Here is a 14066-nt window from a genome sequence, read left to right as displayed (position 1 = left end):
ATAATTGTCAACAATTCCATAATAAAACCTAACAAAGAATAAAACAGCAAATGTTTGGAACCTATCTGTAACATTTAATTAAAAAATATTAATTTACTTATTATTATATATTATTAATAAAATAATAATTATAGATGATATATTTTCAAGCTTTTTTTTGAAATATTTTATGTAGTCTGTCTTCTGTTGGCAGGTTTTATATATACACCTAAATAAAGCTGCCTATAGTAAAAATAAAATGCTATGACTTGGAGATAATTTCTTATAACCCTCAGAATATCAACCAAAAAACATTATTCTTCCATTTTGTTCTGATACATTTTTAAAAATGTTCCTGACTCAGCGCAATAAAAAGTGTTCATGCAGCATTGTCTCTACTTTGCTATCCAGACTGATTTTCCCTGCTTGGTCTCTAAGAATGGGACTGAGCAAGATTAAACTGGATATGGGTTTTGCATTATTTGAAAAATCATCAGCCTAACTATTATTTTTCAGTTCTGCTGGGTCTCTGAGGGTGGCCATTCAATCCTCTTTTTGGTTTCCTTGTATTTTCTAAAGGTGCTATATTATTACTGACAGAATTTTGTCGCAACACAAGTTGCTCCAAACAGGAGTGTCCATGAAACAGAATGGCCAATTATTTGCAGTCCCTCCTTCTCTTTTGTTCTTCTCCCTTTGCATGTTTACCTCGCTCGCTCCCTTGCTCGCACGTAACATGCTCTCCTGTCTGATGCAATCCTGACATATAGCTAGCAGTCAAAAGTGCCTTACAACAGCACAACAAAAAAAATGCAATAATAAAAAGTTGCACACATTATTGCCAAGAACAGTACCTTACTTCAGATTGTAGTGGCCAAACACATTTAACACAGTTAATTTGAGAGCCTGGTTTATTTCTAAAATATCCCGACATGTCCCCTTAGAGTTGTTACTCTTTAGTCTTTTGCAGCCCAGATTCCTCTATAGACACATGGAAGTCACCATCTGGCCCAATTTGTTTGGGATGCTCATTTTGTTCAGATGGTAGTTTTGTGTGAAACATCTGTCTTCTATCATGTGCTAGCACTCTCTGCTGCTGAGGCGTCATTGGGTGATACATCCCTGGGTATTGTGACTCTTGTTGAGGCTGAAAGCTAGGAGTGATGCCCTGATATCTCAGATTAGATGGAAATTGTTGTAGTGATCCCTGGCCTATTCCAGGATTCACTAGCACAGGTGGTACAGCAAATGATGCAGAATTTCCTTGAAATGCTGCTCCCATGGGATTAAACTGTGTAACGCCACCACCAGCTAAGATGTTCATGTTAAACACTGGATTCACAGGGGCACCAGGTACAGGGACACCATAGTTATTTGGCAAAATGGCAGCACCTGGGTGATTGGCCAGGAAGATCGGCTGTGTGTTAATCCCTGCCTGTCCTTGAATCTGAGGATAATTAACTTGTTGTAAATTGAGCTGTTGAAGATTTCCTTTACTTCCCTTTGTAAATTCAACTTGGTAAAACTCCATGGAATCCCCTGGCATGATATTGACAATAAACTCAAGCTGTCCTATTTTCAGTTTATCATTTGTTTGCAGAACTCTGGTGCCTGCCTTCTTATAAAAGGGTGTGCCATTAATAAACACCGGCTTGCTCTCACTTACTGTACTTACAACAAACATATTTTCACCTGTTGCTGGGTTCGTTTGCATGAAAAGTGTCATGTGTTCCCGTGAAGCAGTATCGTCATTGAGGAATACCCCTGCTGAATGACCACGACCAAACAAGATTTGTTGGTCAAGAGGTTTACGTAACGGCTCTTTTGGAATTCCTTTAAGAAGTGCACTGTGGTTTTCTGTTGACTGTACTATGCAGAATTCTATTTTAGGGGGACTTGACACAGTTTCCTTATCTCTGTCAGCTACACCTAGTGTAAAAAGTAAAGAAAAAAGCATTATTACATACAGGGGGAACCAAGGGAGTCCTGCTTTCTTTTGTGATGTTACTGAATAACATTTTTAACAGTTAATACTTGAAAGTTGTTGTTGCCTAGTATAAAAACATTTAGTGATCATCCTTCCACTTTGTTTACAAGAAAAGATTGTGAGGTGGCCCTGCCTCTACTTTTGTTGATTTTAATTTGTTTCTTTTATACTTAATATCATTATTGGTTAAATTGCCCCACACACCATCGGGAAGAGTAGAAAGAGTGATTGAGGGTTGGTCATTTAGCTAAAAGAAAAGCAAGTATCACCCCATTCCTTCTTGACACCCTTCAGGTGCCGTATATTATTGATCTAATGGAAGGCTTGCATTGTGCACACCCAGAAAGCTTTTAAACTTGGATTCTTGTTTGTGCCTCAGCTCCTTTCTGTAAAACATTGTAATAAAGCAGGCTGGGACATCTGTGCCTGCATTTTCTCAACTCCAAAAGAATTCAATATAGGATTCAATATCAATGGCAGTAATACATATCCCAAGCAAATTCTACTATTGCCTAGTCCCAGCTAGCCTGCGTCGCAGACGTAATTTGACCCCTGTTAGTAACATTTGCTAAGCAGCGCCAAGATCCTCGTTCTTGGCCTGCAACGGTGTCAACCAGTTACTGGAAATGCATTTTGAATTTTCTTTCATTCTGATTGGCAAATTAACAATGGACAATAGCTTTTTTAACAGGCCAATCATAGCACGTACTCAAATCCTGGCAGACAGGTGGGGGCCCAGAACAAGAATTTCAGTGCTGTTTCGCAGACAGACTTAACAAGAGTTTTATTTCATATGTGGCACATGCTAAGTCCCAGCCCCAAGACAGAGACATAACATTTGACTAGGCTTTAGTCTGATATCATACCATTTGTGTTATGATCATTATCTACTGTAGCACACTCCCTGTCCACTGTTGTTTTGAGGTCTTCTTCCTCTTTTGTGGCAGCATCGCGATCAACTTCATCCATTTTGATCACTGACAAGTACCTGCCAGTGAAAAGGTATCTGTGTTGGAAAAAGTGGTAAAAATTTAGGGTGAAGTTTGTATTTAATATAAATAAGGTCAAGAATTGAGTTGGTGGCTTATAGCGGAGCTCTCGTGCGTGCGAAGCGAGTGCAGCGGAGCACCATGGGTAAGAAACTATGATAATCTATGCTTCCAAGAAATTTTGGTTCTGAGAAAATGGTCCATACGGAGTACTTCTGTACATACGTCCACCACTTCATGTTAGTGGATGCGAAATGGCACACTAATACTTTCTGTGTAAAACTTGCATGGTTTTGGACATCCATGTTGTGATTAATTGACAGCTGTCAAAAAAGGGTATCTGCTGACCAGCATCACATGACTGCATCACGGGCTCAGGTATACAACTCATGGAAGTGACGCAATTATCCGCTGACCAGTTGTTCGTTTTTAATTGATTGCAGGTGCAGGTCAATTATTTTAGAGGTAGAATTCAGTTTGCTCTCTGCTTACGGCCAAAGTATAATTAATTGAGAATTGAGGAAAAATTTCCTAAAGCATCTTTCGAGAGCTTTGCTTTTGGCCTTAGCTAAATCTATATGTTATTCCACTGCCACTGGGGATAGAAATCATAGCAGACATTATATTTAACAATACAGTGGAATCTCCACATAATGAAGGGCAAAGTAACATGTGAAGAATTATGCAGATCGAGGAGTTGTACCTAGCTGCATAACAGCCTCCAAGCCCTGCAAAATTATTCACATCATATGAAAGCTGAGTTCAACAATATTCTTATTGTTCATTGGAAAGCAAATATACATGTACCATCAAATCTACTATGGTATATTGCTCACATCTTCCAAATAATGGTAAACGTTAGTTGGTTATGAAGAATTGGCTGGGGGATTGAAGCCAATCAGACATGGCGAAAGGTATTGAATGAATAATAATATTGAGTACCGGTATCTTACCAACTCTAAATAAAGAAATATTTATGTCCTATTTTGAAAGGGAATGGGGGGGTGTTGGGAAATTTGAATTACGGAACAAATGCTGGCTCTTCCTAATGATTAATTTGTAACTGGTGGCAAGTGACAAGAATGGCAACTCGCCCTGCACTCTATGTGCTTCCTTTTTTGATATAATTTCAAAAGAAGAGACAAGGAGATAACTGGGACAAGTTGGGGATCAATCCTGCCTGGGTGTGGTTCTAGCCCTGCAAGCCTTAACTGACCCCCCATTTTTGATAATACGGTTGTAAATTGACGGATAATTGATTTTTTCATTAGCCTTACACCTCTTCAAAGCTTCTAATTTCATTGGACCTCTACACATTTATGTTGCAGCTCACTCTTTTGTTTTGGGGACAGGTTCCATTGTAGGAGTATAGCTATAGAATGGTAAATTCATGACATTGCAAGACTGCAAGACCCCAGTATCAAAATATAACGAGACCGAAAGTTAAAAATAGTGGAGACTTTGAGACGCAAAATCACCCAAAAACGAGACTTTGACACTCATTTCAAATGCTTCCAAGATGTCGAGATCGGGCCAAAATTTTCCAAGACTAGCGTTTTTCGAGGAACCATTCTATACCCCTCATTGTTTTCTCATTGTTAACATTGTTTGTCCTTTGTTTTCCCAACCAGTCTTGTGGGGCCGTGCTACAGTTGTAAAGTGTATGTGCCTTGTTTTTTTCTTTTTGTGCATAAGTAAGTAACTTTTATTTTAACACCCTGGCTTCAGTGAACAAGGTGCTACTGGTGGAATTAATTTCTGGTGGTGTATACCGAGTCTGTCCAGAGAGACCTTATTTTAGTAGCCCATTCAGAAAAAATTAAAATAACTTTAACTAATAATACACAAAATTCTACAGGAAAAGAAAACAAGGAACACATTAATCTTCAATAAGCTTAATTGAAGCTAATTTAAAATTGTGCATCATTTTTGTATATGAATATTCAATACTTCGAATGAAAGTGTTTCTTTCGTTTTCTTAATATGCCCCGTGGTACAAAGCGTACATGTGGCCAGGTATGATCCATAATCGCTCGGCGACAACTTAGCGTAAAAACGCAATTTTCAGCAGCCTTTAGGGTCCTTCAGGGCAGTATTCCAGTAACCAAAACATGTCAAAATCTGGCCTTGCCAGAGCGTAAGTTTCTGCACAAGCTCGCGTGGCGTAGTTTACGTTATAAGCTTAAGTTAATACAGAACTTGATTAAACATGCATATCTGCAGAAAACTCTTTTAACATGGTAAGTACGTACCTTTCCCTGTGTCCTATCAAACGTTTTCTACAAATGAATTCCGTCACGTGTCAAGGAAAACGAAATGCTTGCAACAGCCTCTGTTGTTTCTGCGAAACTGAAAGGAAATCTTTTCCTCAGGGATGCCCACTTGGTACAGAACGATGTTTATGTCGTCCAAACCGTTTTTAATGCAGGCTTTTTGCTCCATTTTTAAACAGCACATTTCCTTGGAAGAAAATCCAAGGCTTTCAAATTTATAAGAAAAAGGGTCACACTGTGAAAAGCCTTTTTATTTTTGGCGAGATTCATCCACTCCCCTCCCCTACAAGGGTGTAAGTGTTTCATGGCTTTGTAGCCACCCCGTGTTCTCTTCACTTTCTCTCTCAGTTCAAAATGGATAGCAACACGGTGGCAGGTTTTGTCAAAAAGCCACAGACAATTGTCCGGTTTATATCCATTGTAAGTGCTTCAGTAGCTCATAATTTAATTCAAGGCAGGAAAAGTAGCTTTATCAGTTAACGTTGAGGTTAAAAATTGTTATGTGAGGGCTCGTCAAATGGAAACCTAAGCACACGGCTAAAATTAGCTTATTTGTAATGCTAGCATCAGTAAAACGTCTCGTGATTTACATTATTTGTGCAAAGTTAAGTTTTTCGTTGGCCTTTAGCAAGGTTGTAGCATAGGTAAACTTGTGTCAAACATGTTGGTCTTAATTGATTTAAATTATAGCTTCCCTCTGTCTTCTGTGATCATAGCGTCTTCTGTGATCATAACAAGAGTGAACATTCAGTGAGCTCAGTATAACTGGTTACACTAGCTGTCTCTACCTCACTAAAGCAATTTTTAATTTCTAGTATAATAGTTATTAATGCGATCTAAATAATAGTAAATAAATTATTTTATTTTTTTAGTGTTGGAGCAACACTGCTCTAAGGCACCCAGTCATTCTGTACAAATATTCCCTGAACATTCTACATTGGAACCCCAATAATCCAGCTAAACAGAACCAGGATAAACAGTGCAACAATAGAGCCTTCCAATTTTTTCCCAGGTTTTGACAAGGACTAATTAGCAAATATCCATCAACAGCGCAGGGAAGCTCATGTTAAAATTAGTAAACAAACTTGCCAAATTTGAAAGTAATACTTATGAGGCAAGTGCAGACTAATAAAGCTTTTCAAAGTCTCGAAATTTTACAATGCCTGGTAAATTTTGTGACTAAATCGTTCTCAAACTTGGCGAGGCTACTTTTTGCAGGGTGCTCTTTCCAGCAGAGTTGACAGATTTTTGTTGACTTATCCCTTCAAAAGTTGAATAACTGTAGAAGGGTCATCTAGATGTATTTATTTGATGACAACTTCACCAGGCCTCATCAATTTTATGAGAAGGTTTTCTTATGCATCAGTCAATTCCAACTGCGATGACTTTTCGCTCCCCCCTCCTTCCCCCCAAATACAGGACACCTGGTTGCAGGTTAAGTTGATATTGAGATCTGGATAATATACAGAGGTTGACTTCTACATAGATGAAGTCAATAGAGAGATTGAACATCGCATTTATGGCAAACGGCAAACGTGAATTTGTACCAAATGATCAAGTTTTCCATTGACTTATCGTTTACTGTTCATTATAGCTACACAAAAGTCAGTAGATTCACACTAATTCTTTCCATAACAGTATGTTTTAAGCTGTTTTTATCTGCTCATTTCTCATTTTAAAAATTTCTCAACCTGAATCTCACATTTTCACATTTGCCATAAACGTGATACTTAATCTTTCTAATAATCCACAAAAATATCCAGTTAAGAATATGAGTTCTCAAACTCATTAATAATTCATTAAGAAAATACAAAGGAAATTAATGTTTAATGAGTCTTTGGAAATCGGATGAAACACTGCTTAATATTTGCATCCTTAATTTCTCCTTCAAAAATGATTTTGTTTGAGAAGAAATATCAAACATTCGACACAGTGTTTCATCACCAGATGAAACACCTCGAAGTTCGTCAAAAATACTCCGCTGCGCGTCGTATTTTCAACTCTCTTCTCGGTGTTTCATCTGGTGATGAAACACTGCATCTCATGTTTGATATATTACATAAATTTTATTTTGATTCTTCTTTTAGATTTTTGCAATTGTTGTGTTTGGATGTATTTCTGCCCGTGGCTATGATGACAATGGCATTTGTCTATATAATGAGAAAATAGGAGCATGTCACTATGGTATTGGCATTGGTGTGATCGCTTTCCTGGGATGTATTGGATTCCTAGCTATTGAGGTGCAGTTTGACACCATTGAGAATCCAGATACAAAGAAATACATCACCTTGGCTGATCTAGCGTTTTCTGCACTATGGTGCTTCCTCTGGTTTGTGGGTTTCTGTTATCTTGCTGATATGTGGAGAAGAATGGACACAGCTTCACTCTTAACAGAGCAAGTTAATAACTGCCAAGCGGCTATTGCCTTTTCATTTTTCTCCATTATCACATGGGTAAGTTTGTTTAGAGTGTATTCCAGTGTCTGTTTAATTATATGTGCAAGAAAATGCTAGCAATCTCACTTTTGAATCAGAGGGCTGCTTTACTAAATGTTAACAACAATTTCACGATAAAGCATCTCAGACAAATGACTAATTTTGTACTTTTTGCAAAGCAGGATTTGGGGTAAAGCATTGTATATTCAACAAAAGTATTCCCATATCGGTCAAACAGCAATATGATTACATAGCGTAACTTATAAAATCTGCTTGAGACATGATGTTAATTTTAACACTTGTGAGGTGTATTAGAGTATTAGCAGTGGTGTTTCCATAATTTTAAATCTTTTGTTACAATGCCCCTCGTACACCTTGTATACTTCCCAAACTTTTGCATAACCACTGTTTCCAATTTCCTCTGGGTTTTACAGCCATCTCAAGAGAAATTAGAAACAATGCTTTATGCAAATTGTTTTAGGACAAAAAGGTTGCATTTTGGGCAATGTGACAGTGGGAAAATATCATATACCGTATTTCCTTGAGTAAGCACCCAGGCTCTAATTTAAATTGCAGCTGAAAGGAGTGGCACTGATTGGAAGGAGGGTGTTTAATCAAGGCCATAGGGGATTGCTATAAGTTGTTCTCCTCTTGGTAATCAAGCATACCATAGTCCCATAAAAATGTAGTTAACACAAGGATGTAGTGGTATAAATGTTGAAATTGAAGATTAAAATTTATCAATGAAGTAGCAGTAGAAACAGGATTTTCTTTATCGCTACTGTGAAGAAAGTATTAGGGAGAGAAGGAGTGCTTATTCAAGAGGGGTGCTTGTTTTGGCCTGGCAGTTGGGGCTTATTAGAGTGTGGGTGTTTATTTGAAGAGATATGGTATATGATACAGTGTAATAATTCAATGTTATTACTAGTACGTCACTATTAAAATTTTGTTTAATATTTTTTTCTAAATTCGAATGCATCATGCTAAACATTCATACATCATTGTCCAATATGCTAACTTTTAGGGTGGGCTGACTGTGATGGCATTCCTCAAGTACCGTCGCCTTCTGACAGAGTTTGAATATTCGAGGGATAATTTGGCAGGGGATCCATACTCATCACCATATGCTCCATATCCCACCTCACAAGGCCAGGGGGATCCTTACCAAGCCAAGCCGTTCTCTGATCAGCAAGCTGACAGTGCCCCTGGAGAAGATAGTGCTGATAAATATACTCCTCCGCCATACTAGTGAATGTATTTTTAATACTATTAATTATTATGCTGTCACTGTTTGTCTAGACCTAATTATAGTGTAAAGTTTCCTGATCAATCCTTGCATCTACTAGTGACACATTCCCAGTAAAAAAAGAAAATATTTTTTCACCTGAATCTTTGAACTCTGCCCAAGTAAAGCGCAAAGAATTTCACACTGCAATGTATGACTGTTTTTCTCAGCATCATCGTTACTTCATCATCCCATGTTTTTACAGTTAACGCCCAGTGCTAAAGTGAAGATCCTACCAACTCAAAAACGATTCTTAATCTTAAAACAATATTGAAAAACGGGAATTAGTTGAAACCCTTTAATAAAAACGCAGACTCAGAAGTTTCAACTAAGCATCTCCCATTCGTTGTGACCACACCGAAAAAAGGAAAGTACTGGTATCCAGAATTTTTAGAGGGTTCTTCCAGTAAATGGTTAAGTCAAAGTGACTAAAAGGAAGTGTTAAGTGCCCTTTTTTTGTTTAAAAACTTGAGATTGAGGTGAGAGAATGAAGAATTGTATTTCTAGATGACTTAAATTTTGTGTGCAAATATTGGTACGTGTCACTAGTGCAAGTCAGAGGAAAGAGTGAACTGTTTTACTAGTCTTCTTTATGGAATGATTTGGTTTCTAGTCTCAGTTTCTGTGCAACAAACCTAAGCAGGGTACAACAAAGGTGTCTGACTTTGTTGGGTCATCAGCCAATCAAAAGCGAGAGCATCTGTTCAAATAGCAAAGTGTCAGAAGTCGTCAGTGATTGAGTTTATTGCACCGTAACTATAAAGTTTATTAGTATTTACCAAATCATTGAATAGCAATTTCCGTGCGTTTTGATTGGCTACCGTAACTCGGAATATTCTTGGCTATTTACTCTTTTGCGACGGAAGCCAAGATGGCGTCTTGTTTCGAGAAATTTCCGGAAGACGAAATTTAAGCGAGAAATGAAGCAGTCGTAGAAACAAATACCAAGAAAGCGATGAACTTCAGCTTGTTAGTGTTTACTGGTAGGTAGAAAATTATTTTCTTGCTGAATTTACAACAAAATCGCAAAAACACACTTGACAAAATCCCTGAAATGTTTCTAAATTGTAAACAGGCTGCCTACGAAGTGACGTTTTTAACTTACAAAAAAGAGACTTTTTTCCATTTTTATCCAACTGATTTGGTAAATACTAAAACAACTATCCCGCTCAGGGTGGGTGAACAGCGCTGGATATATACCTCTACTCTTCGCATCTTGGTATACATCTCCGCCACTATTCACCTCCCCTTCGCGGGATAGTTGTATATTATGCACGTAAACATCTTCACGGGTCTACCCTTTGTTAGGTACTAAACCAGTATGATATGAGTAGAGTGAAATCGCGGTATGGCCATTTATCTTGAGACTGGCAAAATCATCTGTTACTACAGTAGTTTGTTACATCCTGTTCCCGTTCAATATATTTTACCATTACGGCGATAAAGAATATCATTCATTGTCGCCTAGGCGTTAAATTGATTAATTTTTCTCTGACCTTGTAGGGAATATGCTTTTTACTTTTTACTTATCCCTTCAAACCTTTGTTCTACGTGATTTGGAGTCTGCAAATTACAAATATGAGGTATTAGGTCCTTTGCCTGTAAGCTGAAGTCTATTCTAACTTTAAACCTAATCTTTTTCAAACACTCTAATGAACTATTGTTTATAGGGGAGCTACTGATCCGATCGCACAAGTTAATCCACTGTTCTTTCTAAAAACAAATGTACACTGTGAATGTGGCTGTCTACTTTAGGAGCAGGTTTTTTTAATAATTCAAAAATTGGACCGGATATCAGTATGATCCAGTTCTATTGTGGGTCAAAAGGCTGTGTTGGCGGTCCAGATAATTACAGTCAAAGTTATGAAAAAATTTCTGGAGAGGATAGCTCTTTTGCGGTCACCTTGACAAAACCTTGATTCATGCCAAAAACATTTCCATAACCAGTCAACTCGAAGTCGCAGATACTGTTACTGTTTTTTTGGGTCCAGTTCTTCAAAAGGTGGATATCTCTATCCACTAGGATAGTGATAGTGATAGTGATTTATCCAGTGGATGGCGCTTTCACTGACAGTCGTCGACTTAAGGAAGCTTCAATTGTATTTTACTACTGTAGTCAAAGACTAGTTTACCGCTGGTTTTAGATAAAGTGAAAAGTGCCTTTATCATTTATTAATAGAAATAAAAGTCAGTTGTCAGAGGTGTGAGCAAGAACGATTTTGTTTTATAATTTTCATATTCATTTCCTTGATTTGTACTCGGGGCTTGAAATAATTTCCCGTTTGGCACCGGTAAAGTTGTCCGCTCAAACCGATTTTTGGTCTAACGCCATCTGTTTTTTGGCGGGGCAAATATCTATTACGCATCCCTCCGCCCGATGCTGAAATATCACGCACAGTACAGCAACTTGTGAAACAGCCTTGTTGAGCCTCACAGACAACTGGCTAAAAGCTATGGATAACAGTAAGCTTGTTGGGTTGGTGTTTTTAGATCTTAGCAAAGCCTTTGACCTGGTAAACCATGACATCTTGTTATCTAAGATCGCTAAATACCACACCAGCAAACCAACCTTTGAGGTGGTTTAGGTCTTACTTATGTGATCGAACTAAGACCTACAACATTTCTGGAGTATTATCTGACCCACTCACGTTGACACGAGGCGTCCTACAAGGATCGATTTTAGGTCCCGTATTATTCTCACGTCACATAAATGATCTGCCCCTGTGTTTACCAGCTTCTGAAGTTGAAATATATTCCAATGATACACTTGAACATTATGGACTTCCGATCACTCCATCGATAATACTCAGCACAATCTGCAAAACAGTCTAAACAATGCCAGAAGATGGCTCACGTCAAATCAAATGGTCCCTAACGCAAAGAAGACAAAACAACTCGTCATTGCCACACGACAGAAACTCCACAATGTGAATCAGCTACCCTTGGATCTTTACGTGAATGGTGTGTCGGAAGGTTTTTCCACTTTCGAACGATTTGAACACTCAACGGGAACAAGCTAAGTGTTCTTGTACAAAATATTATTGCTAAAGCGATTCGTAAACCAAAGCGAAAAGTAGCAAGGCTAAATCAAGCGAAAACTTTGAAAGCTAAAACTTTAAAAATCGTTAAATTCAAACGCCACTATAGTAAAAATCCTATTGAAATCAAAGATTACTTATTACTTAAAGTTACTTCCTAACAATGGCAACCATGTAGAAGAAGCCGAGGATGAAAAACCGCTGAGCGTCAGGATAGACAATCGAATTCTTAATTGGAAAACTGAACACACTAAAAAGAGCTGAAGGCTAACTCAATCTTTACTGCCGAGGCGAGTGCAAGCACTCCACACAACACATGTGGTACTGGCCAGGCTGTGGGTAGGTGTATGTGTGTCCCTTGCTTTACGTTTGTCTTCCTGACCAATAGACCTTTTTACTAGACTACGAGTAGCCCCCCATTTTTCCTCAGGCATAGTAGAGTGAGCGAAACGCGAGCGCGCGTGAAAATCACCCCACGCGAGAAAAGGCGACACGCATTTTTCTCTCTCCCCGCCGCGTGTCGCCTTTTCTCGCGTGGGGTGATTTTCACGCGCGCTCGCGTTTCGCTCGCTCTACTATCCCTGAGGAAACATAGGCACGTTAAACGTGCATGAGCTATTTTGAATGCTTCAGTGTAACCTTACCAAGAGTGATGAATCTACCTTTTTCGTCCTGAATGTAGACTGGGTTTTTGTGCGAAATTGAGTATCGCCGTACATAAACGAAAACGCGAAACGCTCAGCTGCGTCGATCCTCATGCTATATATTCACTTTCCTCTGTCTTTCCCTGTTGCATTTGGTGCAAGTTAAACAAATTGCTAAAGTAAAATATATGTCTACTCACCAAACGTTCATTAGAAGGACAACTCTAAGGTTTCCTCGGAGTTTCTTAAGCTAAAATGTGACTCATTGAATTCGAGTAGTTATGAAATACCAGGATTTTTATCATTGTGGTATATGGTTGCATCATCACAATTCACGAGGTTTTCACGTGCGATTCTACCCAGTGAAACAGTGTTTAACTCCGACAACTTATTTCTTCACGTTTTAAAAGCTATTGCATGCTTCTTAAAAGATAAGAGCCTTTTTTAAGGCATTGGCTACAAAACGAAACAGGTCTTCATACGTACGTTCAAGTTACTATTATTATTGTGAAAAGCCAATCTGCATGAGATGTACAGTCACACAACTGGCACGTGAAAGTGTTGGACTTTGCCCCTTTCGTGGTTCGTACGTGAGGGAATTCGAGTTATCACACAGTAATCGAGTAAACAGAATTATAAAAATAACTCATGCACACAATTTGCACGTGAAGATGTTAGTCTTTGGCCCTTTTACAATTCGTACTTTAAAAAAACGCAAATTATTTACTACAAAATTTTCTCAAACGATTTTAAGAAATCACCTCGGCTTTACAACAACTGCAATTAAATTATGCTTCATGTAACGTCAAGATTGATAGCCTAACATTTATTAACTTCCAAGAAAATTATCAGAAATATATTTCTGCTCATATCATGTTACTCCACTCAATAAAGCAGTATCTAATTATTGTGTCAACTAGCTACTTCCAATTTTATTCCCTAACGCTACTGTTTCTACTTAAGTTACGCATCTTTACTGAATAAAATAAGTTTCAATAACTATAATGCTTAGTATGCAGGAAGGATGTATCATGTTGTTCACTTATTATTCTCTTTTTGTTTGTTTTTTTTTGCCGGAACGAAAAAGGTCTGTTGAACTTTGTAAGCGAGAGAATAATATTTCTACAGCTTGTTTACAGCATTAACAATACTCGGTACAGCTTTAAAAAAATAAGCTGCCTTTCAAACTTCTAAAACCACATTTTATAGGCCGCATACTTTCGAGTTAAAGTCCATATCTAAATATCAATTATTGCTTCACTGGAAGAACTTTGAAAATATATGATCTTTTATACTCTACCTTGAAGCAGGTGAAACACAACTCATAAATACGTGCGTGGTACCGTTCGCGATAACCGAATTCGGTCAGAAATGTCTTGAAGTAGCATCCACACTAAAATATGAACCCTTAAACAGCTGCATCACTGTACACAGCG

At 38.0% G+C, this 14066-nt stretch overlaps 2 protein-coding genes across 2 annotated transcripts; one reads left to right on the top strand and one right to left on the bottom strand.

Annotated features, from left to right (window-relative positions):
• Nucleotides 1-849: 849 nt before the first annotated feature.
• On the bottom strand, nt 850-2972 carry LOC140942325 (uncharacterized). Its single transcript, XM_073391282.1, has 2 exons — nt 2833-2972; nt 850-1908 (listed from the first exon to the last, which is right to left on the bottom strand). Exons 1-2 carry the CDS (start codon nt 2933-2935, stop codon nt 929-931), a joined length of 1083 nt encoding a protein of 360 aa, XP_073247383.1. The 5' UTR covers nt 2936-2972; the 3' UTR covers nt 850-928.
• A 2589-nt stretch (nt 2973-5561) lies between these two features.
• LOC140942327 (synaptogyrin-2-like) lies at nt 5562-9018 on the top strand. Its single transcript, XM_073391285.1, has 3 exons — nt 5562-5648; nt 7316-7681; nt 8688-9018. The coding sequence occupies exons 1-3, from the start codon at nt 5583-5585 to the stop codon at nt 8910-8912; spliced, it is 657 nt and encodes a 218-aa protein (XP_073247386.1). The 5' UTR covers nt 5562-5582; the 3' UTR covers nt 8913-9018.
• Nucleotides 9019-14066: the final 5048 nt, after the last annotated feature.

Source organism: Porites lutea, chromosome 6 (assembly GCF_958299795.1).
Source record: "Porites lutea chromosome 6, jaPorLute2.1, whole genome shotgun sequence".
In the NCBI taxonomy this organism is placed as follows: Eukaryota; Metazoa; Cnidaria; class Anthozoa; order Scleractinia; family Poritidae; genus Porites; species Porites lutea.
Note: the sequence above shows the minus strand (reverse complement) of the source record. Positions and strands in the feature narration are given on the sequence as shown.